The sequence below is a fragment of the Pseudophryne corroboree genome, chromosome 4, assembly GCF_028390025.1.
Source record: "Pseudophryne corroboree isolate aPseCor3 chromosome 4, aPseCor3.hap2, whole genome shotgun sequence".
Taxonomy (NCBI): Eukaryota; Metazoa; Chordata; class Amphibia; order Anura; family Myobatrachidae; genus Pseudophryne; species Pseudophryne corroboree.
The window spans coordinates 848,047,942-848,075,544 of record NC_086447.1 but is presented as its reverse complement, the minus strand read 5'-3'; the positions used below and the strand labels follow the sequence as shown (position 1 = coordinate 848,075,544).

General features: G+C 47.7%; 1 protein-coding gene across 1 annotated transcript in view; it reads left to right on the top strand.

Annotated features, from left to right (window-relative positions):
• EML6 (EMAP like 6) overlaps positions 1-27,603 on the top strand; it is a 363,450-nt gene that overhangs the window by 195,508 nt on the left and 140,339 nt on the right. The window contains exons 15-16 of the mRNA XM_063918642.1: positions 15,820-15,925; positions 27,131-27,224. Of these exons, the coding sequence (XP_063774712.1) occupies positions 15,820-15,925; positions 27,131-27,224 (200 nt within the window). The remainder of the gene's footprint in view (positions 1-15,819; positions 15,926-27,130; positions 27,225-27,603) is intronic.

Below are 27,603 nucleotides of genomic sequence, written 5' to 3'. Positions count from 1 at the left end.
CTGCAAACAGGACTGTCTATGGGCCTAAAATTAGGGTCCATTAAGGTTCAAATTTCGGCCCTGTCGATTTTCTTCCAGAAAGAACTGGCTTCAGTTCCTGAAGTTCAGACATTTGTCAAGGGGGTACTGCATATACAGCCTCCTTTTGTGCCTCCAGTGGCACCTTGGGATCTCAATGTTGTTTTGGGGTTCCTAAAATCACATTGGTTTGAACCACTCTCCACTGTGGACTTAAAATATCTCACATGGAAAGTGTTAATGCTGTTAGCCCTGGCTTCAGCCAGGCGTGTCTCAGAATTGGCGGCTTTATACTATAAAAGCCCTTACCTAATTTTTCATACGGACAGGGCAGAATTGAGGACTCGTCCTCAATTTCTCCCTAAGGTGGTTTCAGCGTTTCACTTGAACCAGCCTATTGTGGTACCTGCGGCTACTAAGGACTTGGAGGACTGCAAGTTGCTGGACGTAGTCAGGGCCCTGAAAATATATGTTTCCAGGACTGCTGGAGTCAGAAAATCTGACTCGCTGTTTATCCTGTATGCACCCAACAAGCTGGGTGCTCCTGCTTCTAAGCAGACTATTGCTCGTTGGATTTGTAGTACAATTCAGCTTGCACATTCTGTGGCAGGCCTGCCACAGCCAAAATCTGTAAAAGCCCATTCCACAAGGAAGGTGGGCTCATCTTGGGCGGCTGCCCGAGGGGTCTCGGCTTTACAACTTTGCCGAGCAGCTACTTGGTCAGGGGCAAACACGTTTGCTAAATTCTACAAATTTGATACCCTGGCTGAGGAGGACCTGGAGTTCTCTCATTCGGTGCTGCAGAGTCATCCGCACTCTCCCGCCCGTTTGGGAGCTTTGGTATAATCCCCATGGTCCTTACGGAGTTCCCAGCATCCACTAGGACGTCAGAGAAAATAAGAATTTACTTACCGATAATTCTATTTCTCGTAGTCCGTAGTGGATGCTGGGCGCCCATCCCAAGTGCGGATTGTCTGCAATACTTGTACATAGTTATTGTTACAAAAATCGGGTTATTATTGTTGTGAGCCATCTTTTCAGAGGCTCCTCTGTTATCATGCTGTTAACTGGGTTCAGATCACAGGTTGTACGGTGTGATTGGTGTGGCTGGTATGAGTCTTACCCGGGATTCAAAATCCTTCCTTATTGTGTACGCTCGTCCGGGCACAGTATCCTAACTGAGGCTTGGAGGAGGGTCATAGGGGGAGGAGCCAGTGCACACCAGGTAGTCCTAAAGCTTTTACTTTTGTGCCCAGTCTCCTGCGGAGCCGCTATTCCCCATGGTCCTTACGGAGTTCCCAGCATTCACGACGGACTACGAGAAATATAATTATCGGTAAGTAAATTCTTATTTCTCTAACGTCCTAGTGGATGCTGGGGACTCCGTCAGGACCATGGGGATTAGCGGCTCCGCAGGAGACAGGGCACAAAAATAAAGCTTTAGGATCAGGTGGTGTGCACTGGCTCCTCCCCCTATGACCCTCCTCCAAGCCTCAGTTAGGTTTTTGTGCCCGTCCGAGCAGGGTGCAATCTAGGTGGCTCTCCTAAAGAGCTGCTTAGAAAAAGTTTTTAGGTTTTTTATTTTCAGTGAGTCCTGCTGGCAACAGGCTCACTGCATCGAGGGACTTAGGGGAGAGAAGTGAACTCACCTGCGTGCAGGATGGATTGGCTTCTTAGGCTACTGGACACCATTAGCTCCAGAGGGAGTCGGAACACAGGTCTCACCCTGGGGTTCGTCCCGGAGCCGCGCCGCCGACCCCCCTTGCAGATGCCGAAGATGGAAGAGGTCCAGAAGCAGGCGGCAGAAGACTTTTCAGTCTTCCTGAGGTAGCGCACAGCACTGCAGCCTTGCGCCATTGTTGTCAGCACACTTCACACAGCGGTCACGGAGGGTGCTGGGCGTTGGGGGGGCGCCCTGGGCAGCAATATATAATACCTTTTTATGGCTAAAAATACATCACATATAGCCCTTTGAGGCTATATGGATGTATTTAACCCCTGCCAGATCTCACAGATTCCGGAGAAGAGCCCGCCGAAATAGGGGGCGGGGCTTATTCTCCTCAGCACACAGCGCCATTTTCCTGCTCAGCTCCGCTGTGAGGAAGGCTCCCAGGACTCTCCCCTGCACTGCACTACAGAAACAGGGTAAAACAGAGAGGGGGGGCACTTTTTTTGGCGATATTAATATATTTAAGCTGCTATAAGGATACAACACTTATATAGGGTTGTTCCCATATATATTATAGCGCTTGGGTGTGTGCTGGCAAACTCTCCCTCTGTCTCCCCAAAGGGCTAGTGGGGTCCTGTCTTCAATAGAGCATTCCCTGTGTGTCTGCTGTGTGTCGGTACGTGTGTGTCGACATGTATGAGGACGATGTTGGTGTGGAGGCAGAGCAATTGCCGGTAATGGTGATGTCACCCCCTAGGGAGTCGACACCGGAATGGATGGCTTTGTTTATGGAATTACGTGATAATGTCAGCACATTACAAAAATCAGTTGACGACATGAGACGGCCGTCAAACCAGTTGGTACCTGCCCAGGCGTCTCAGACACCGTCAGGGGCTGTAAAACGCCCTTTACCTCAGTCGGTCGATACAGACCCAGACACGGACACTGAATCTAGTGTCGACGGTGAAGAAACAAACGTATTTTCCAGTAGGGCCACACGTTATATGATCACGGCAATGAAGGAGACTTTGCATATCTCTGATACTACAAGTACCACAAAAAGGGGTATTATGTGGGGGGTGAAAAAACTACCTGTAGTTTTTCCTGAATCAGAGGAATTGAATGATGTATGTGATGAAGCGTGGGTTAACCCAGATAGAAAAGGGCTAATTTCTAAAAAGTTATTGGCATTATACCCTTTCCCGCCAGAGGTTAGGGCGTGCTGGGAAACACCCCCTAAGGTGGATAAGGCGCTCACACGCTTATCAAAACAAGTGGCGTTACCGTCTCCTGATACGGCCGCCCTCAAGGATCCAGCTGATAGGAGGCTGGAAACTACTCTAAAAAGTATATACACACATACTGGTGTTATACTGCGACCAGCCATCGCCTCAGCCTGGATGTGCAGTGCTGGAGTGGTCTGGTCGGATTCCCTGACTGAAAATATTGATACCCTGGATAGGGACAGTATTTTACAGACTTTAGAGCAATTAAAGGATGCTTTTCTTTATATGCGAGATGCTCAGAGGGATATTTGCACTCTGGCATCGAGAGTAAGTGCGATGTCCATATCTGCCAGAAGAAGTTTATGGACACGACAGTGGTCAGGTGATGCGGATTCCAAACGGCATATGGAAGTATTGCCGTATAAAGGGGAGGAATTATTTGGCGTCGGTCTATCGGATTTGGTGGCCACGGCAACTGCCGGGAAATCCACCTTTTTACCTCAGACCCCCTCCCAACAGAAAAAGACACCGTCTTTTCAACCGCAGTCCTTTCGGTCCTATAAGAACAAGCGGGCAAAAGGACAGTCATATCTGCCCCGAGGCAGAGGAAAGGGTAAGAGAGGGCAGCAAGCAGCCCCTTCCCAGGAACAGAAGCCCTCCGCGGGTTCTGCAAAGCCCTCAGCATGACGCTGGGGCTTTACAAGCGGACTCAGGAGCGGTGGGGGGTCGACTCAAGAATTTCAGCGCGCAGTGGGCTTGCTCACAGGTGGACCCCTGGATCCTGCAGGTAGTATCTCAGGGTTACAGGTTGGAATTCGAGAAGTCTCCCCCTCGCCGGTTCCTAAAGTCTGCTTTGCCAACGTCTCCCTCAGACAGGGCGACGGTATTGGAAGCCATTCACAAGCTGTTTTCTCAGCAGGTGATAGTCAAGGTACCCCTCCTACAACAGGGAAAGGGGTATTACTCCACGCTATTTGTGGTACCGAAGCCGGACGGCTCGGTAAGACCTATTCTAAATCTGAAATCTTTGAACCTGTACATACAAAAATTCAAGTTCAAGATGGAATCACTCAGAGCAGTGATAGCGAATCTGGAAGAAGGGGACTTTATGGTGTCCCTGGACATAAAAGATGCTTACCTGCATGTCCCAATTTGCCCTTCACATCAAGGGTACCTCAGGTTCGTGGTGCAAAACTGTCATTATCAGTTTCAGACGCTGCCGTTTGGATTGTCCACGGCACCTCGGGTCTTTACCAAGGTAATGGCCGAAATGATGATTCTTCTGCGAAGAAGAGGCGTATTAATTATCCCTTACTTGGACGATCTCCTGATAAGGGCAAGGTCCAGAGAACAGCTGGAGGACGGAGTAGCACTAACCCAAGTAGTGCTGCAACAACACGGGTGGATTCTGAATTTCCCAAAATCTCAGTTGACCCCGACAACACGTCTACTGTTCCTGGGAATGATTCTGGACACGGTTCAGAAAAAGGTGTTTCTTCCGGAGGAGAAAGCCAAGGAGTTATCCGAACTTGTCAGGAACCTCCTAAAACCAGGAAAAGTGTCTGTGCATCAATGCACAAGAGTCCTGGGAAAGATGGTGGCTTCTTACGAAGCAATCCCATTCGGCAGATTCCACGCACAAACTTTTCAGTGGGATCTGCTGGACAAATGGTCCGGATCGCATCTGCAGATGCATCAGCGGATAACCTTATCGCCACGGACAAGGGTGTCTCTTCTGTGGTGGTTGCAGAGTGCTCATCTGTTAGAAGGCCGCAGATTCGGCATACAGGACTGGGTCCTGGTGACCACGGATGCCAGTCTGAGAGGCTGGGGAGCGGTCACACAGGGAAGAAACTTCCAGGGAGTATGGTCAAGCCTGGAGATGTCTCTTCACATAAATATACTGGAGCTAAGAGCGATTTACAATGCTCTAAGCCTGGCAAAACCCCTGCTTCGGGGTCAGCCGGTGTTGATCCAGTCAGACAACATCACGGCAGTCGCCCACGTAAACAGACAGGGCGGCACAAGAAGCAGGAGAGCAATGGCAGAAGCTGCAAGGATTCTTCGCTGGGCGGAAGATCATGTGATAGCACTGTCAGCAGTGTTCATTCCGGGAGTGGACAACTGGGAAGCAGACTTCCTCAGCAGACACGATCTACACCCGGGAGAGTGGGGACTTCATCCAGAAGTCTTCCACATGATTGTGAACCGTTGGGAAAAACCAAAGGTGGATATGATGGCGTCTCGCCTCAACAAAAAACTGGACAGGTATTGCGCCAGGTCAAGAGACCCTCAGGCAATAGCTGTGGACGCTCTGGTAACACCATGGGTGTTCCAGTCAGTGTATGTGTTTCCTCCTCTGCCTCTCATACCCAAAGTACTGAGAATTATACGGCAAAGGGGAGTAAGAACGATACTCGTGGCTCCGGATTGGCCAAGAAGAACTTGGTACCCGGAACTTCAGGAGATGCTCACGGAAAATCCGTGGCCTCTACCTCTAAGACGGGACCTGATTCAGCAGGGACCGTGTCTATTCCAAGACTTACCGCGGCTGCGTTTGACGGCGTGGCGGTTGAACGCCGAATTCTAAGGGAAAAAGGCATTCCAGAAGAGGTCATTCCTACACTGGTTAAAGCCAGGAAGGAGGTGACTGCACAACATTATCACCGCATTTGGAGAAAATATGTTGCGTGGTGTGAGGCCAGGAAGGCCCCCACGGAGGAATTTCAATTGGGTCGATTCCTACATTTCCTGCAAACAGGATTGTCTATGGGCCTCAAGTTGGGGTCCATTAAGGTTCAAATTTCGGCCCTGTCGATTTTCTTCCAGAAAGAATTGGCTTCAGTTCCTGAAGTCCAGACTTTTGTAAAAGGAGTACTACATATACAGCCCCCGGTTGTGCCCCCAGTGGCTCCGTGGGACCTTAATGTAGTTTTGGATTTTCTCAAATCCCATTGGTTTGAGCCACTCAAATCGGCGGATTTGAAATATCTTACATGGAAAGTAACCATGCTACTGGCTCTGGCTTCAGCCAGGAGAGTGTCAGAATTGGCGGCTTTATCGTATAAAAGCCCATATCTGATTTTCCATTCGGACAGGGCAGAACTGCGGACGCGTCCTCATTTTCTGCCTAAGGTGGTGTCAGCGTTTCACCTGAACCAGCCTATTGTGGTGCCTGCGGCTACTAGCGATTTGGAGGATTCCAAGTTGCTGGACGTTGTCAGGGCATTGAAAATATATATTTCAAGGACGGCTGGAGTCAGAAAATCTGACTCGCTGTTTATACTGTATGCACCCAACAAGCTGGGTGCTCCTGCTTCTAAGCAGACGATTGCTCGTTGGATTTGTAGCATAATTCAACTTGCACATTCTGTGGCAGGCCTGCCACAGCCTAAATCTGTCAAGGCCCATTCCACAAGGAGGGTGGGCTCATCCTGGGCGGCTGCCCGAGGGGTCTCGGCATTACAACTCTGCCGAGCAGCTACGTGGTCGGGGGAGAACACGTTTGTAAAATTCTACAAATTTGATACCCTGGCTAAAGAGGACCTGGAGTTCTCTCATTCGGTGCTGCAGAGTCATCCGCACTCTCCCGCCCGTTTGGGAGCTTTGGTATAATCCCCATGGTCCTGACGGAGTCCCCAGCATCCACTAGGACGTTAGAGAAAATAACATTTTACTTACCGATAAATCTATTTCTCGTAGTCCGTAGTGGATGCTGGGCGCCCATCCCAAGTGCGGATTGTCTGCAATACTTGTACATAGTTATTGTTACAAAAAAATCGGGTTGTTCTTGTTGTGAGCCGTCTGTTCAGAGGCTCCTACGTTGTCATACTGTTAACTGGGTTCAGATCACAAGTTGTACGGTGTGATTGGTGTGGCTGGTATGAGTCTTACCCGGGATTCAAAATCCTTCCTTATTGTGTACGCTCGTCCGGGCACAGTATCCTAACTGAGGCTTGGAGGAGGGTCATAGGGGGAGGAGCCAGTGCACACCACCTGATCCTAAAGCTTTATTTTTGTGCCCTGTCTCCTGCGGAGCCGCTAATCCCCATGGTCCTGACGGAGTCCCCAGCATCCACTACGGACTACGAGAAATAGATTTATCGGTAAGTAAAATCTTATTTTTTTCCTCCTTATAGTAATGCCCAGTATATATTATGCCACATACTGCAATGGCCCTTAGACATTGTGCCACACACAATAATGCACATGACACAATATGCACACACCGTAATGCCCCCGACACATTATGCCACACACCGTAATGCCCCCGACACATTATGACAGGAATCGCAATGCCCGTTATACATTATGCTACACACTGCAATGCCCCTGATACATTATAGCACATACAATGTCTGTGACACATTATGACACACACCGCAATGATCCTGAGACATTATACCACATACCACAATGCCCGTGATATAGTATACAACACACCGTAATGCCTGACACATTATGACACACACCGCAATGTCCGTGATACATTATGCCACACACTGCAATGACCCTGAGACATTATACCACATATCACAATGCCCGTGATATAGTATACCATACACTGTAATGCCTATGATACATACCGCAATGCCCGTTATACGTTATGCCACACTGCAATGCCCCTGAGACATTATACCACATACCACAATGCCCGTGATATAGTATGCCACACACCGTAATGCCTGTGACACATTATGACACACACCGCAATGTCCGTGATACATTATGTCACACACCGTAATGCCCATTACACATTAAGTTCTACAGTAAGGCTTCTAATTACTTTTAAATTACCTGTTCATTGCCAGGGGTTTCATGCTCTTGGTTCCATGCACGGTGCCAGGGATTTTCATGCTCGGGCGGTCATGCTCGTTGCCAGGGGTTTCATGCACTGGGTGTCATGCTCGTTGCTAGGGGGTAGTGCTTGTTGCTAGGGTCGGGCTCCCAGTGTCACATATGCCCCCAGTGCCAGGTATTCCCCCACAGTGCCAGGTACTCACATGCCCCCAGTGCCAAATATAGCCCACCCCATGTGCCAGGTACACATATACCGCCAGTGCCAGATAGTCCCCCACAGTGCCAGGTACTCACATGCCCCCAGTGCCAAATATAGCCCCCCCATGTGCCAGGTACTCATATACCCCCCCAGTGCCACATATGCCCCCAGTGCCAGATATTCCCCCACAGTGCCAGGTACTTACGTGCCCCCAGTGCCAAATATACCCCCCCAGTGCCACATATGCCCCCAGTGCCAGATATTCCCCCACAGTGCCAGGTACTCACGTGCCCCCAGTGCTAAATATACCCCCCCAGTGCCACATATGCCCCCAGTGCCAGATATTCCCCCACAGTGCCAGGTACTCACGTGCCCCCAGTGCCAAATATACCCCCCCCCCCCAGTGCCGCATATGCTCCCAGTGCCAGGTACTCATGTGCCCCAGTGCTAAATATACCCCCCAGTGCCACATATGCCCACTCAGTGCCTGCCACATATGCTCCCCCAATGCTGCGCTCCCCCGCTCTCCTCACCCCCCCCCCCTCCTTTGTGTTGGAGGGACACGGAGGGCACAGCGCGCGCCTCTCCTGTGTCCCTCCTGGGTCTCCGGCGGGTCTGTTAAAGGAAGTGCCGGTTCGTGAGCCAATCAGAGCTCACGAACGGCACTTCCTTTATTAGACCCGCCGGAGACCCAGGAGGGACACGGGAGAGGCGCGCGCTGTGCCCTCCGTGTCCCTCCTTACAGCAGCGGAGGGAAGGAGACCGCAGATTGACATGCGGACGCTCGTCCGCATGTCAATCTGCGCTAAATCAGTGGCGCCCCCGCAGCCCCTTGCCCCCAAGCCACCGCGAGGGCTGCGGGGGCAGTAGTTACGCCACTGCTGAGGGCAGAAACAGAACGGGTGTGTAAAGGGGTGAAAAGAATTGAATCCCGCCCACATAGCGGTTTATTGATGCGAAAGGGGCCTATGTAATTAGTTAATAGCAGATTAGTGCTACAGGTAGAGCATGAGAAATACCAGGGGCAGAGGACTGTGTGCCAGGTGACGCAGGTCATACTGGAAGGTCAGAGTAGTCATTGGGTAGGTAACTGAGGACTGTATAGGCTCACACTGTGTGATCGTCAGAGGAGATCCTGAAGGTGGGAACATATATAAATAATGCAGACAGCATGTATGGAGGACACATCTCTGACATGGAGGTAATCATGGAAAAGACACGTCCCTCACTTGGGAACTTAGTCTGTGCCCGGGGCACAATACGCCAGGTATATCACTGTACTGTACAACAATAGATCCGGGGGTAGACTGACACTGACATGTGCCGTAACAGCTGGGTCATGCCGTGTGTTATTGATATAAAATGGAAAGTGTACTGAAATATTCAGCTGTTTCCGAGCATGACTTGTCACTTTCCCAAATCTCATCAAAGCCTTTCTGCTAAATAACATAGTAATCTGCATAATGTGTCTAAGGCAAGATCACAGACTGCCTCATTATACAGTACAGATCAGCCTTTATCTAACAGGGGAACTGATACATGCAGTGGCAAATACAGGATTTCTAGAGGGAGGTTTCCAAATGCAGTCCACAATCTCCCACTCTGCAAAACTAGTTGGGTGGGGCAATTGACGCGGAACTAGTTGGCCGGTTACTCGATCGTTGTATAGTCAGTGAGAGGGTGGCAGTGTTTTTTTTTTACAGTGCTGGTTGTGAACTTGCTAGAACCACACATGTTCTGTCTTCGTCATCCTAACACCTTAAATGAAGTTCAACAAAGTGGTTCTGCAAACCTGACTGCCGTCTTTGCTCATATACAGTATATAAATAGGTAAATAGAGTGGGTAGGTGCCAAACCCACCAGTTATTATACTGGGATATCCTTATGGAAAGTACGTATATGGAAATGAATGTAAATTGATGCTATAAACTATTGAGGAGTTCCGGGTATCAAGCCAAGTGTATGGATACTAGGGCAGTCTGGCTGAAAAGTATGTATAAAGGCCCCCATACATCAGAAAGCCGTTTCCCCGATTACCCAATGCAACTGGCGATTGAAACGATGATTGTCGTTCCGTCAAGGAATCAGGGAAATTAAACATATTAAAAATCCTCGATTTGCTGGTCCCGACCATTTGCGGTATATTGAGAACACCATAACTGTATGTATCATAGGACATTTAGGATTCTGTAATAAAGTTATATAAGGACATTGAGAGGCTGCATATAAGTTGGTCCATACAGGGTTAATACTGACATTGTGGTGTGAGGTATACGTTTAATTTGCCGGCTGTCGGGATCCTGGCGTTCTAGATACCGACGCCGGAATCCCCACAGTAGGCAATGCCAGCAGCTTTAATACCGGCGCAACAGGGCTATTCCCACTCTTTGGAGTCCGCAAGGGGACTCTTTGCATTCGCCCCGCTGCTGGCATACTGGCGGAAGCAATGCCGTTGTTGGTATACTGACGGCCCGGCATCCCGGATGCTGGTAAATCATACTGAACCCTGGTATGATATATATTTTAGGTGTATTTACATGTTGAATAAATATTTTACATAAAGGACAGGTGAGATGGCTATATAGGTGTGATAAGGAACCAGTGGGATGGGTGTATGAACTGAATGCCCACCATAGGGAAATGAGTTTACATATCAAATAAGTGGCAAGAAACATTGCTGGACGGTTTCAATGGAGGAACTGTGTAATGAATCAAATATGTCCTGGGAAGTGTGAATATCAAACTAAAGATGGGTTTAAAAGGTAATATAACGGCTACACGTCTCAGCGGACAATATGGTATTGGACGTGGAAATGTGGTAATTAATGAAGACTGGGATGTTTAATTAAAAGATTAGACATTTGAACTTAGGTTTAAACAAGAAACATTGTAGTGATGTATGATTTACGATGTATGAGTATGTATGCATGAAATAACTGGAGGCTAAGAAAAGGAAGAACTGACATAAATAGGGATGATCCTGAAAATGAATGAATGGAAGACGGATCGGTAGTGGGGTGTATATTGAGTAAAACAAATGGGAGATATATAATTGCAGAACAAAATCTGAGAAACAGGAATGAATTAAACATTTGTGGTGACATTTGAGGCTTAGGGGGAGATGTACTAAGCAGTGATAAAAGTGGAGAAGTGAGCCAGTGGAGAAGTTGCCCATGGCAACCAATCAGCATTGATGTAACATTAATAATTTGCATATTATAAAAGTATACAGTGCAGCTGATTGGTAGCCATGGGCAACTTCTCCACTGGCTCACTTCTCCACTTTTATCACTGCTTAGTACATCTCCCCCCTCAGAGAGGAGAATAATTTGGCTCAAGTATACAATGGATTTGCCTTTGTTACGTTTTGCGGTTGGCAGGTACAGTATGTTATGTGATGCTACAAGCATACAGAAGAGTGGGATAAAGAACTGTACTGCAGTGGCTGATGCAGTGTAGATTGGTAGCGAGGCATTGTATGGCAGGAAAGAGATTGGGAGGTTGATGAAAACGGTGAGGAGGTCACAGTGAATTGTGGATAAAGAGGGAAGGAGAATGCTCAAGGACCCTGTTAGAAAAATGGGACAGCAAATACAACAGAAGAAAATAAATAAATCAGACCGATAGCAGCAAGGTCATAACTGATTATAGAACAGCAATGGGTATGTTGCTATGAGATACTGAGTATAAATGGACTGCAGACTTGTGGACTGAACCAACTGTAGAACATTCTTAGGAGCAGTGCTACATAAGGGGTGTCAGGAAATGACTGTGCCACACCGTATAGGTAGCGGATGATGGAAATATTGTGTGTGGTGGAACAAGGCAAGAGAAGGGTAAACTAGAAATAGGAAAACAGTACATATAAAAAGATGCTGTACCTGTGTTTAAGCAGCCATGTGCACAGTATAAAGCTTGCTACTGTATGGTAAAGCTGTAAGGATAAAGGGACGGAGGCAGAGCAGGAAGATTAGCTGAGACCAAGCAAGCATGCTTTTCTGAATCAGGAAATGTAATTAACTGATTACACCGCACAGCAGGAAATAAGATGATTGTGATGAGACACAGGGAGCAGACAGAAAACAAGTGAGCAAGAGACCTTGGGGTCTGTGTCTTTCCAAAAGGCCGCTCTCCCGGTATTTGCCTATTCATCAAGAGTACCGCCAGCGGTGCATGTTACCGAATATTGCCGTCAGTAGCCATTGCGGGGGGTCTCTGAAGCTGTTACTGTATTCTATATTTCTACGGTTTCAAGAAAAAGTATGTGAACCCATTGGAATTTCCTGGATTTGTGCATAAATTGGTCATAAAATGTGTTCTGATCTTCATCTAAGTCACAACAATAGATTAACACGGTCTGCTGAAACCAATACCACACAAACAATTATATGTTCTCATGTTTTTTAATTGAACACACCATGTAAACATTCACAGTGCAGGGTGGACAAAGTATGTGAACCCCTAGGCTAATGACTTCTCCAAGAGCTAATTTGAGTCAGGAGTCAGCCAAACTGGAGTCCCGTCAATGAGACGAGATTGGAGGTGTTGGTTAAAGCTGCTATAAAAAACACACACCAGTTTTGAGTTTGCAATTCTCAAAAAGCGTTGCCTGATGTGAACCATGCCTCGCAGAAAAGAGATCTCAGAAGACCTACGATTAAGAAATGTTGACTTGCATAAAGCTGGAAAAGGTTAAAAAAGTATCTCTAAAAGCCTTGATGTTCATCAGTCCACGGTAAGACAAATTGTCTATGGGGGTCATTCCGAGTTGATCGCTCGCTAGCTGTTTTTAGCAGCAGTGCAAACGCTATGCCGCCTCCCACTGGGAGTGTATTTTAGCTTAGCAGAAGTGCGAACGAAAGGATCGCAGAGCGGCTGCAAAATAATTTTGTGCAGTTTCAGAGTAGCTTCAGACCTACTCAGCGCTTGCGATAACTTCAGACTGTTCAGTTCCAGATTTGACGTCACAAACACGTTCGCCCAGCCACGCCTGCGTTTTCCCTGGCACGCAGAAACGCCCACTTCATGTCAATCACTCTGCAGCCAGCAGTGCGACTGAAAAGCTTCGCTAGACCTTGTATGAAACTACATCGGTCGTTGTGAAAGTACGTCGCGCAAAGTACATTGCACTGCATACACATGTGCAGAAGTGCTGTTTTTTTTGCTTCATCGCTGTGCAGCGAACATTTTCTGCTAGCGATCAACTCAGAATGACCCCCCATAACTGGAGAAAGTTCAGCACTGTTGCTACTCTCCCTAGGAGTGGGCATCCTGTAAAGATGACTGTAAGAGCACAGCGCAGAATGCTCAATGAGGTAAAGAAGAATCCTAGAATGTCAGCTAAAGACTTACAGAAATCTCTGGCGCATGCTAATATCTCTGTTGACGAATTTACCATACGTAAAACACTGAACAAGAATGGAGTTCATGGGAGGATACCACGGAGGAAGCCACTGCTGTCCAAAAAAAAAGATTGCTGCACGTTTGAAGTTTGCAAAAGAGCACCTGAATGTTCCACAGCACTACTGGCAAAATATTCTGTGGACAGATGAAACCAAAGTTGAGCTGTTTGGAAGGAACACACAACACTATGTGTGGAGAAAAAAAGGCACAGCTCACCAACATCAAAACTTCATCCCAACTGTGAAGTATGGTAGAGGGGGCATCATGGTTTGGGGCTGCTTTGCTGCCTCAGGGCCTGGACAGATTGCTATCATCGACGGAAAAATGATTTCCTAAGTTTATCAAGACATTTCGCAGGAGAACTTAAGGCCATCTTTCCACCAATTGAAGCTCAACAGAAGATGGGTGATGCAACAGGACAACGACCCAAAGCACAGAAGTAGATCAACAACAGAATGGCTTCAACAGAAGAAAATACACCTTCTGGAGTGGCCCAGTCAGAGTCCTGACCTCAACCCGATTGGGATGCTGAGGCATGTCCTCAAGAGAGCGATTCACACCAGACAACACAAGAATATTGCTGAATTGAAACAGTTTTGTAAAGAGGAATGGTCCAAAATTCCCCCTGACCGTTGTGCAGGTCTGATATGCAACTATAGGAAACGTTTGGTTGAGGTTATTGCAACTGTACATCCATATTTTACACAGAAAACTTGCATATGTCCAACTCTTTAAGGGCCTCTTCATGACAATGGACTAGTGTAGTTTTACATAGATTGTACTGACTGGTAGCATGGTGAAGAGTTGGGATTAAGAAGGGATAGCAATGGAAGTGAATGGAAAAGTGCGGATGACATGAGAAGCAACTCTGTAAAACTTAGTTCTTCTGAGTGTTGGTCTTGCCGCTAACATGAGGTGCCAGGATCCCGAGCGGCGGTATCCTCACTGGATCCCTCAGGAATGACGGGAGACCGAAGGGAAGAAACTTCAGAGTGGAGAACTGAGAGAGAGATGTGCGTGGGGGGTTTGGTACAAAATGTAAATTCCAGAAAATCAGCATGGTCTGAATGTCGTAATTCAGATTGTCCAAATGAACGTTATGCCAAATATAGACATTCACAATGCCAACAATGACAAAATATAATACACTGGCAGAATATCAACATTGTGAATATTGCCAGTCGGCATGTCAACATTCAGCGGATTTGAGCCTAACCCTAACTCTACTCTAACTGCAGACTAACTCTAATCCTAACAGCATCCTAACCCTAACAGCATGCTAACCCTAACAGCACCCTAACCCTAACAGCATCCTAACCGCACCCTAACCCTAACAGCATCCTAACCCTAACAGCATCCTAACCGCACCCTAACCCTAAAAGCATCCTAACCACATCCTAACAGCATCCTAACCGCACCCTAACCCTAAAAGCATCCTAACCACATCCTAACAGCACCCTAACAGCATCCTAACCCTAACATCATCCTAACCGCACCCTAACCCTAACAACATGCTAACCCTAACCGCATGCTAACCCTAACAGCATGCTAACCCTAACCGCACCCTAACCCTAACCGCATGCTAACTGCACCCCAACTCTAACAGCATCCTAACCGCACCCTAACTCCAGCATCCTAACCGCACCCTAACCCTAACAGCATGCCAACCCTAACACTAACAGCATGCTAACCGCACCCTAACCCTAGCAGCATCCTAACCGCACCCTAACCCTAACAGCATGCTAACCCTAACCGCACCCTAACAGCACGCTAACCGCACCCTAACCCTAACAGCATCCTAACCGCACCCTAACAGAATCCTAACCCTAATCGTACCCTAACCCTAACAGCATGCTAACCGCACCCTAACAGCATTCTAACCGAACCCTAACCCTAACAGCATCCTAGCCCTAACTGCACCCTAACCCTAACAGCATCCTAGCCTTAACCGCACCTTAACCCTAACAGCATCCTAACCGCACCCTAACCGCATACTAACCGCACCCTAACCCTAACAGCATCCTAACCGCACCCTAACCCTAACAGCATCCAGTCCGCATCCTAACCCTAACAGCGTCCTAGCCCTAACCGCACCCTAACCCTAACAGCATCCTAACCCTACTCGCAGCCGAACCTAACAGGGGAATCTTTAATTGGCGATTTACCATATAATACCATATAATACCAATGGATTGAAGAGTTATAAACCAATTAATTTTGTGGCTATGGACTTGTCATGGAAATATTGTTGTGCGTTGATAATGAATTGATAAATATGCATTTTTATTTAAATTGTTATATGTACAATTGAGGAACCAGATGCATATATTTGGGAGATTGTTATTGTAAAGTAACGTGTGTACCCTTTGGCATTGATTTTGCTGATACTGTATATAGAATTCAGATATATGTGGATAAGATCTCACCTGTTATTTGATCGCTGCAGAAGTTTTAATTCATTTTGAAAATCTCACATGAACCTGTAATATGTCATGTTGATGCAGATTGGAAGAGACGCAGCCATTCACGTATGGGATACTCAGACACTGAAGTGCTTATCTCTGCTGAAAGGACAGCACCAAAGAGGGGTTTGTGCGCTGGACTTTTCAGGTACGGCGACTAAATATTACCCTTACCAGCTTATGGCACTGGAGTTTCATATCTCCTCTGTATTCCGTTTTATAATGGAACAATTACATTTTAGGGGTTCTCTCTGCCTAACTGAAGTAGTGTATGCTTAATGTATGTACAACATTGTTAGAACGTTTATAGGAAAATGTTGTTATATTTATTTGTAGGTAAATTTTAATACAGATTAAACCGCACTTTTCTCAGTGAAGTCGTAAATGCGCTCAGATTACCCCCCCCCCCCCCACCGCTTATTGGATAATGCAATATTTATTGAGTACTTTTACTGTTTTATAAGCAGCTTTGTCATATGATGCAGCAGCAGTGCCAGCCCTAGGGATGGGCACTGCCTATGATGTCACCCCTCCAGGGGTGGCACTGAGCATATATAGTGGCCCGCCCTCACATCGTTTAAAGGTGACCATCCACTACTCAGATGTGTCTGAACTGCAGATCGCATCAGATTTCTCTTGAACTTTCCCGGGAGCGTCCGGGAATCGGATCAGACCCTGGCTTTAATTTTCACTATATTCACTTCAGATATATCTGATGCACACATGCTACGTGTGATTTATCTGATACTGCTGCTGCCGCGTCCTGTAGTGGGTGGGAGTGGCCAGGGAGATGCCAGTCAAATGACGCTTCAGATGAATCTGATCAGATACATCTGAAGTAAAAAAACACTCCGACGTGCACCTGATTTCTTCAGATTCAGATAAATAGTTGGGGCAGCCACAAAGATCTGTAGTTCAGACATACCTGACACGGGACTGCGCATCGGATTGGAAGAGCCATCCGAAAAGTGCCCAATTTGGACTAGTGGATGGGGGCCTTAAGGTACAGTTAAAATCTTGCCTAGAGCACCAAATTGACTCTGTACAGCATTCACTTACCAGTGTCCAACTGTTGTCACCGCTCATTGAGGAGGAAAAGCTTTGAGTTATTGCTTTTTACGTGGATGCCTTTGAGTCGTTACTTTACCTGCATAATTATTTTATGCTTAAACATTATATCCACTTACAGGCAGCCTGTTTCTCCTTTGTTAGGTCCACTTAATGCAGGACAGAGGTTTTTGTTATTGTGTAAAGTGCTATTATCGTGTGCTTGTAGCCGGAGTTGCAATTTCATAGGGCCATGTGGTAGGTGTAAGTGCCGTTGGTAGTGACATCGCCTGCTCTCGTGGCCGGAGGTCTGGGGGGCGGTTCGTGATCACATAGATGCATATGACACAGAAAACATATGTATACTCCCATTGAACTGATGATAGCTGTAGGCGTCTGGGAATGCGACCGCATTATGTGAATGAGGCCCAATATGCAAATACTTCACTCCAGTTGTTGCAAATTCCATGTATTATTTGCCATGCAAGCACATTTCAGTCCTCGTTTTATTATGACTCCTTGCTAATGCCTAACGAGAAGCGCTTAATCTGTAGAGTGCTGGAGAACATGTAGGCGCTCTATAAATCAATAGGTAATATAAATAAACTGGAAAGATCTCTGCACTCAGAATGTATGTCATAGTGCGGCGCACATGTAGAGAGATCAGTCTGATAGCTCTCGGCCGGCAGCACTAAGGCTATAGAATTGATGGAAGTTGGTAAATATAACTCATCGGCACTGTCAAAAGCTGAAATTGATACCGTCAGCGTTGTGTCTTAATGCAAGCACTCTCATTATTTGTGCTTAGTCTCCAACTGAGGGGGTGATTCAAACCTGATCGCTGGGCTGCAAACTTTGCTGTCCTGCGTTCAGATAGTCGCCGGCTCCAGGGGAAGTGTAAATTCGCAGTGCAAGTGTGCGATTCACTGGCATATCTATCATGGATGCACCCATGTCTTCTATACTTACCTTTCCGGCGTCCAGCGGTGACTGTGTGTGGGCCCCCTCCTCTCCTGAAGCCGTCACCGCCGTTGCTAGTGCACTGAGCGCTAGAGACTGTGGCATAGTGCCAGAGTCTACAGCACATGCGCAGGACTCCAGAAAGATGGCGCGGCGGCCATTTTTCTGAGTCCTGCGCATGCACTGTAGACTCTGGCACTGTGCCAGAGTCTCAGCGCTTACAGCGGCGGTGACGGCTACAGGAGAGGAGGGGGCCCATACACGGAGACTGCACACGGGTCCCCTCCTCTCTAGAAACGCCGCTGGTGCGATACCATGTGTACACTGAGCTGCAAAAATCCACTGTGTGCAGTCTCTGTGCAGCCCAGCACTTACTCCTACAGTGTGATGAGATCAGGCTGATCGGGGCCGGAGCTGACGTCAGACACCCTCCCTGAAAACGATTGGGCACGCCTGCGTTTTTCCGGACACTCCCAATAAATGGTCAGTTGCCACCCACAAACGGCTTCCTCCTGTCAATCACATTGCGAACGCCCATGCGATCTGATTTTTCGCACCATCCTGATGCTGACCGGCGGTGCCCATTGTTGTTGTCTGACGCGCGTGCGCAGTTAGTACCTGATCGCCCGCTGTGCGAAAATGCACAGCAGCGATCAGGAATGAATCACCCCAAGTCCATTTGTATTAAAGGACTTCTCGTGTTAGCTACAGGTCATTCAAAATCCCAACGTTCCCTCTCCGTATGATTTTGCCTAGGAAAGGGTCATCTCGGAAACACTCTTTGCGTGTTCAGTTATTAGTGGTCACTATTTCCAGCCACTTCACATCACTTTGATGTAAAGGCGACATTACGACCGTTTGCGTCAGTGGCGATTATTAACATGTAAGTCAGTCTAACATGTGAACTGGGCTGAAAGACATGTAAATCCCTCCCCGACTGGAATGTCTGCCAACCCAGCCCAAGTTTGCAAGAGATTTAGGGGTAAATTTACTAAGATGGGAGTTCTATTTAAGATGGGATGTTGCCCATAGCAACCAATCAGATTTTCATTTATCTAGCACCTTCTATAGGATAATACCTGGCATCTGATTGGTTGCTATGGGCAACATCCCATCTTAAATAGAACTCCTATCTTAGTAAATTAACCCCTTACTTTCTCCATTTGGAATAGTCACCTGAAACTGGCATTGTGTTTGGTTCAGAACACATTTTTGATATGCAGAATGGGAGTTAGGTCACTGGAGATGATTAAGGGCCAGATTTATCAAGCCTTGGAGAGTGATAAATTGCACGGTGATAAAGTACCAATCTAACTGACAGGTATGAGCTGATTGGTTGGTACTTTATCACTCTACAAGGCTTGATAAATCTGGGCCTAAATCTGTTAATAAAAATCTGGGCCTAAATCTGTTAATAAATACATTCCCCAAATAGAAGAAAAACGAGTTTTATGGTAAGAACTTACCTTTGTTAAAACTCTTTCTGCGAGGTACACTGGGCTCCACAAGGAATGGACAATGGGGTGTAGAGTAGGATCTTGATCCGAGGCACCAACAGGCTCAAAGTTTTGACTGTTCCCAGAATGCATAGCGCCGCCTCCTATATCACCCCGCTTCCCTGCAGAGGAGCTCAGTTTTTAGTTAACCAGTCCAATGCAGTAGCAGGAAAAGAGACGACAACGGTTAGTAGCCACAATACCGCATTCTCATGACAGGAGACGTATCAGCGACTAATGCCATACCAACCCAAAGAAGCTAAGTGCATCAGGGTGGGCGCCTTGTGGAGCCCAGTGTACCTCGCAGAAAGAGTTTTAACAAAGGTAAGTTCTTACCATAAAACTCATTTTCTGCTGCAGGGTACACTGGGCTCCACAAGGAATGGACAATGGGGATGTCCTAAAGCAGTTCCTTATGGGAGGGGACGCACTGTAGCGGGCACAAGAACCCGGCCTCCAAAGGAATCATCCTGGGAAGCGGCAGTATCGAAGGCATAGAACCTTATGAAAGTGTTCACAGAGGACCACGTAGCCGCCTTGCACAATTGTTCAAGGGTCGCACCACGTTGGGCCGCCCAAGAAGGTCCAACAGACCGAGTAGAATGGGCCATAATGTGAGCAGGAGCCGAGAGGCAAGCCTTCACATAAGCATGTGCAATCACCATTCTAATCCATCTGGCCAGAGTTTGCTTGTGAGCAGGCCAGCCACGTTTGTGAAACCCAAACACAACAAAAAGAGAATCAGATTTCCTAATAGGAGCAGTTCTCTTCACATAGATACGGAGAGCACTTACCACATCCAAAGACCGCTCTTTGGGGGACAGATCAGGAGAAACAAGTGCCGGAATTTCAATCTCCTGGTTAAGGTGGAACGAAGAAACCACCTTAGGTAGATAGCCGGGACGAGTGCTAAGAACCGCCCGGTCACGGTGAAAAATCAGATATGGGGAGCTACAGGACAAAGCACCCACATCCGACACACGTCTAGCTGAAGCAATAGCCAGCAGAAACACCACCTTAAGGGCAAGCCACTTAAGGTCAGCTGAACCAAGAGGTTCAAATGGAGATTCTTGTAACGCCTCCAAAACCACCGACAAGTCCCAAGGAGCCACAGGCGGGACATAGGGAGGCTGGATACGCCCTGAGTAAAGGTATGCACATCAGGTAAGGTCGCAATTTTTCTCTGAAACCACACCGACAAAGGCAGATATTTGAACCTTGAGGGAGGCCAGATGAAGGCCCAAGTCCAGGCCCTGCTAAAGAAAAGCTAGCAACTTGGCTATACTAAACTTGGAAGCATCATAATCGTTAGATGCGCACCAAACAAAGTAAGAATGCCAGACCCTATAGTAAAACCGAGCCGAAGCTGGTTTCCGGGCCCGCAACATAGTTTGAATGACCGCCTCAGAAAACCCTTTAGCCCTTAAGACGGAAGCTTCAAGAGCCACGCCGTCAAAGACAGCCGGGCTAGGTCCTGGTAGACACAGGGGCCCTGAACGAGGAGGTCTGGGCGTCGTGGAAGTAGAATTGGACGCTCTGACTATAGGCCTTGCAGGTCTGAGAACCAGTGCCGTCTGGTCCACGCTGGAGCTATGAGAAGCAGAATTCCTTTTTCTTGCTTGAACTTCCGAATTACCCTGGGCAGGAGTGACACCGGAGGGAACACGTATGGCAGCCGAAACCTCCACGGTACCGCCAGCGCATCCACGAATGCTGCTTGAGGATCCCTTGTCCTTGCTCCGAAGACCGGAACCTTGTGATTGTGTCGAGACGCCATCAGATCTACGTCTGGAAGGCCCCACTTTTCCACTAGGAGTTGAAACACTTCTGGATGGAGGCCCCACTCGCCGGCATGCACGTCCTGACGACTGAGAAAGTCCGCTTCCCAATTCAGGACTCCCGGAATTAATATTGCCGATATGGCCGGTAGATGGCGTTCTGCCCACTGTAGAATCCGTGAGACTTCCTTCATTGCTAGGCGGCTTCGAGTGCCGCCTTGATGATTTATGTAAGCCACTGTGGTGGCATTGTCCGACTGTACTTGAACAGAACGGTTCTGAATTAAATGCTGGGCTAGGTTCAAGGCATTGAAGACCTCCCGCAACCCCAGAATATTGATCGAGAGGAGTGACTCCTCCTTGGTCCACCGCCCCTGAAGGGAGTGTTGCTCCAGCACCGCACCCCAACCTCTTAGACTGGCATCTGTCGTCAACAGGACCCAGTTGGATATCCAAAACGGACGGCCCCTGCACAGTTGTTGGTCCCGGAGCCACCAGAGCAGCGACAGACGGACCTCCGGAGTCAATGAGATAATTTGAGACCGGATCCGGTGAGGCAGGCCGTCCCGTTTGGCTAGAATCAGCCTCTGGAGAGGGCGAGAGTGAAATTTAGCGTACTCCACCATGTCGAATGCTGACACCATGAGGCCAAGCACCTGCATCGCCAAATGTATCGACACTTGCGGACGAGATAGGAAGCAACGAATCCTGTCCTGAAGTTTCAGGACTTTCTCCTGAGACAGGAACAACCACTGGTTGTGAGTGTCCAATAGTGCTCCCAGATGCACCATGCTCTGAGCAGGGATCAGGGATGACTTCTTCCAGTTGATGAGCCACCCGTGGGCTTGCAGAAACCGGACCGTCACATCTAGATGACGCAAGAGAAGTTCTGGGGAATTTGCCAGGATTAACAAGTCGTTCAAATACGGCAGTATCCTGACCCCTTGACGGCGGAGTACCTCCGTCATTACCGCCATGACTTTTGTAAAGACTCGCATAGCCGTTGTAAAACCAAAAGGTAACGCCCAAAACTGGTAATGGCAGTTGCCAATCGCAAATCTCAGGTATTGCTGATGAGACACTGCTATAGGAATATGCAGGTAAGCATCCTGTATATCCAGGGAGACCATGTAGTCCCCAGGTTCCAAGGCCAGAACTATAGAGCGAAGGGTTTCCATCCGGAACTTGGAAACCTTCACAAACCTGTTCAATGCCTTGAGGTTGAGAATGGGCCGGGAGGACCCATTCGGTTTCGGGACTAAAAACAGCGGAGAATAGTACCCCCGGCCCCTCTGCGCAAGAGGCACCTGTACTACGACTCCTGTATCCAGGAGGGTCTGTACCACCGAATGTAGAGTGTTTGCCTTTGTCTTGTCCAACGGGACATCTGTCTGGCAAAATCGATGAAGGGGTCGGTTTTTGAAGGCTATGGTGTAACCTCGAGTGACGACTTCCCATACCCAGGCATCTGAAGTGGTCTTCAACTATTCCTGGGTATACCCTAGAAGCCTGCCCCCCACCCTGGGATCCCCCAGAGGGAGGCCCGCCCCGTCATGCGGCAGGCTTATCTGTCTTGGAAGCTGGCCGACGGGCCGCCCAGGCTCTTTTGGGCTTAGGCTTACCAGGTTTGGAAGTGCGGGCCTGCTTGTTGTACGCCTGACATTTTGCTTTACCTGAAGGACGAAAGGGGCGAAAAGAAGTACCTTTAGCCTTCGACGCCGAAGGAGCAGTACTTGGCAGACAGGCAGTTTTGGCAGTAGCCAAGTCAGCCACTATCTTATTCAAGTCCTCCCCAAACAGAATATCTCCCTTAAAAGGGAGTACCTACAGGATTTTTCTAGAGTCCAGGTCCACAGACCAGGATCTCAGCCACAATATCCGGTTAGCCAGGACTGACGTAGTAGAGGCCTTGGCTGCCAGGATACCGGCATCAGAAGCCGCCTCTTTAATATAACGAGACGCTGTGACAATATAAGACAAGCATTGTCTAGCATGGTCAGAGGAGATTTCAGCATCTAACTCCAAGGCCCATGCTTCAATGGCCCAAGTAGTTGTAATAGTGGACCTTTGTGCAGCACCCGTGAGGGTGTAAATCGCTTTAAGACAACCCTCCACATGTTTATCCGTAGGCTCTTTTAGAGACGTGACGGTGGTGACCGGTAGAGCTGAGGAAATCACCATCCTAGCCACATGTGAGTCCACTGGAGGAGGCGTTTCCCAATTCTTAGACAGCTCCGGCGCGAGGGGATAGCGAGCCAGCATCTTCTTTTGAGGCACAAACTTTGTACCCGGGTTTTCCCAGGGTTCCTGACGTATATCAATTAGGTGGTCAGAGTGAGGTAAAACTTGTTTAATCACCTTCTGACGCTTAAACCTATCTGGTTTCTTAGAAGGAACGGATGTCTCGGTATCATCCGTAATCTGTAAAATTAACTTAATAGCCTCCAAAAGATCAGGAGCATCCACATGTGAACCACCCTCCCCATCAGCTGTATCTGAGTCAAAACCTGTGGGGTCAGTGTAAGTGCCGTCTTCATCCGACGAGGTGTCAGTGACAGCAGTGGATTGTGAGGAGGTCATTATTTGCCCCCGTTGCCACCGTCCCACTGGGGGACAAGGAGCACCCAGAACCAGAGCCCAAAGCTGCTATATTCTCCTCATAGGTATCTGCGGCTTCAGCAACACCAACAGTGTGTTCAGCCCCAGAACCGTTACCCTCAGAAGCAGACATGATATAACTTGCAGTATCTGGTAACACAGTACAATTTGTCAGCAGCACAATACCTCTAGCCCAAACCCCTGTGCAGTGTAGTCAGCACCAGCAGAGATAAAGGAGAGATATGGTGACTAAATCACAGAGTAAAATACGTAATACAGTATATCTTTGTGAAAATCCTATATCAGATAAAACCTGACGCACCAAGCCCCCTCAGGTTATAGAATATAGGGATAGCAGGTTGAGTGAAAGACACGAAATGGACACCACTCAGCTATCAAATGCACACACAAATAGTCACAGTTTGTACAATGCAGAGGTTATTGCTAACAATAATACTACACTGGACTAGCTTACACAGCTATATAACAATAGATATAACAGTACACAGTAAGAACTGGATGTATATCACAGGGTAATTGTACTAGGAAACCCTGACTAAATGCACTCTTTCTTAACTAAAACTGACTAAAAAGGCAGGTAGAATACTTAAGTGTCTTGTAAAGTCACAGCACTGACAACCAGGCGGCTTTACATAGGAGGATTTGCCCAAGCATTCCCAGGAACAGTGAGCTGAGGGATAATGGCGCCGCAGACACTGCCAGAGAGTGAGGGAGAGACAGATATGCAGCTCCAGGGCGGGAACATTTGCAGAAAATGGCGCCTTGGGGCTGGGGAAGGGACTTCAGGTCCAAGCTCTATCCCCCTGCTGGCAAAACCACCGGGTACTGCGGGCTCTAATAAAACGGTTTATAGAGAAAACCTGACCTGTCCCATGCCCTGGTGATCTAGTGGGATCACCTGTACTGCCACAGTGTCCACCGTCAGCGCGCTCGGCCCGCCTCCCACTGACCACACCGGATCGCGATAAAGACCGGGTCCCGCAAGCGGGACCCACTTACCACCTCTCGAAGCGCGGCCACGCGATCCCGGAGAGCCCCCGTCGTGTGTGCCTGACAAGAAGAAAACCGGAGCCTCCTGCTGTAGTTACCCGGCAACCAGGGCTCGGGAGTGTACAGCGCCGCTGGGGAGAGCCGGAGCTGCAGCCGTGAATGTAACACTGCTGCTGCCCTTGAAGTCTTCACTTTTTTCCTCAGAAAAAAAGCTCTTCTTAGGGCTGCCTGGAGCAGCCCCTTTGTTAAGTGCCTGCTAGTGCAGCACCAACTACAAAACTGAGCTCCTCTGCAGGGAGGCGGGGTGATATAGGAGGCGGCGCTATGCATTCTGGGAACAGTCAAAGCTTTGAGCCTGTTGGTGCCACGGATCAAGATCCTACTCTACACCCCATTGTCCATTCCTTGTGGAGCCCAGTGTACCCCACAGCAGAAATGCAGTTGCAGGAACTGTGCTGAATACCGTGCGCCTAGGGCTCACAGAGGGTTAATGCTGATAGATACTTACGGTGATATATTGCACATGTCCCTGTCTGCAGTCATGTACAGCGGCTTCTCTAATCACCGCTATCGTACCTTTAGAAGAAAGACAAAATAATATACTTGGGCTAATTGTGCCGTCCGTGGATATGTAATGGCTCACAGCTGCAACGTACAGTATGACTCAATGGGTAATTTCACTTTCAGATCTGAATCTGGTGAAGTAGAAACATGTTCTTGTTAGTTTGCCAATTTATTTCATAGGAAGTAGCTCAGCTGTCACATATAAGATCTAGTGATCTGTGTATCGGATTATGGACCCAGCGTACTGTATCTTTATTTACATTGCCAGCATCATAAAATATGGGCATAGAAGAAGAGTAAAGGGGGTTATTCAGAGCTGCTTGCAAACAAAAAAAAAAGCACACTTATGGGAAAAACCATGTGCACTGCAGATGGGGCAGATGTAACATGTGCAGAGTGATTAGATTTGGGTGGGTGGTGTGTTCAAACTGAAATCTACATTGCAGTGTAAAAATAAAGCAGCCAGTATTTACCATGAGCAGAAACAATATAACAAACCCAAATCTAAATCTCTCTGCACATGTTACATCTGCCCGAACGCAGCGCAACATGGTTTTGGCCAATTGCTAACTTTTTTGATTTGCTAACAACTCTGAATACCCCCCAAGTACTGTATATTAACATCTCTTATGAATTACCTTACTATGGGGGTTATTCAGGCTTGTTAGCAATTTGGCAAAACCATGCTGCACTGCAGCGGGGCAGATGTAACATGTGCATACCTCCCAACTTTTGTCTATGGGAAGGAGGAACATCTGCCCAAAAGCGGACGTGTCCTGTGGAAAAGGGAGCGTGGCTTCACGGGAGGTCCCGCGATCGTGAGCCACGCCCCTGTTTTCGTCACTGAGGGGGCATGCCCAGCGCTCTGCGAGTGCTGGCATGCCCCCTCTCCTCTTGTCTCCACTGAATAGATGCTGTGCAGCGAGTGCAGAAGCCTCCCAATCCCCCCCCCTTACCGCAGGACACTGTGGCCCGCGGGTGGGACAGCGGGACAGTCCCAAAAAAACTGGACTGTCCTGCGAAAATTGGGACAGTTGGGAGGTATGCATGTGCAGAGAGATTTAGATTAGGGTGGATTATATTGTTTCTGTGCAGGGTAAATACTGGCTGCTTCAATTCTACACTGCAATTTGGATTTCAGTTTGAAAACACCCCACCCAAATCTAACTCTCGCATACCCTCCAACAATTTACACATTAAAATCGGTACAAATACGAAAAGGGGCGTGGCCATGGGTAAAGGGGTGTGGTCGTGCCCCTTTTCCTATACTTTAAATGGAAGTTTGGAGAGCCAAAAATTGGTACAGACCATAAAAAAAAGCTACTGTACCTGCCAAAACGGTACAGCTGGAGGGTCTGCTCTCTTTTTGTCTCTGTTTGTCTTGTCTGCTGCCTTTGTGTTATTTGTTAATTGTTTAGATGGAGGGGAATAGGAGAAGGAGCACAGAGGACCCACGTGGCCAAACCTGAGCACCCATCCCCTGCCTCACCTCCTAAAAGGAAATTATAACGTCCAATTCTTTTCAGATGTTACATTTACATTTCAGAGTACTAGCCATTAAAATGTTTATTTGATTATTTACTGGTTCTGTGAAAAAATTGTTAACACAACAAACAATATATTTTGGACAATTATACCAAATGTGGTATACTGGTTTTGTGCAATGTTTCACACAATTTGGGAGAAGTGTTGAGTTGATAAAGTGGAGAGAGATAAAGTGCCAGCCAATCAGCTTCTAACTGCCATGTTATAGGCTGTGTTTGAAAAATGACAGGGAGCTGTTAAGTTGCTACTTTATCTCTCGCCCCAAGGCTTAGTACATCTGTCCCGTAGTGTATGTCATATACCACCTTCTATGATGTACGGCTAATGTCTCTGCAATGGGTCCTTGCCTTGCAGCTGATGGTAAATGTTTGGTGTCTGTCGGCTTGGATGATAACCACACAATCGTATATTGGGACTGGAAAAAAGGAGAGAAAATTGCAACAACCCGGTACGTTTTTGTCATTTTGTTGCACAGTAGCAAATTAGTTGATGTTTCATTGTGGTTCATATGTGTGACATAAAATATGACGCAGTATACACAGACAAAGGGGGTGCAGATGCACTAAACGATCATTACAGTACAGTATAATAAAATATGACGCACAAGCAGCACCACCTGCGCTTTGGAGCTAATTCAAATCCCGAATTATTACGACGTCTCCTGCTGCATTTGCATACAGAGCTATTGCTGCTGCTTCCAAGGAATCCACAGTAGGGTGGTCCATTTTTTTTCAAACATCGAATTTAGGTTCTCCACGAGGTTGGTTTTATGCCAAACATGCTAGCTAACATTTGTGCAAAATTTAAGCCCAATCGGATAATATTTA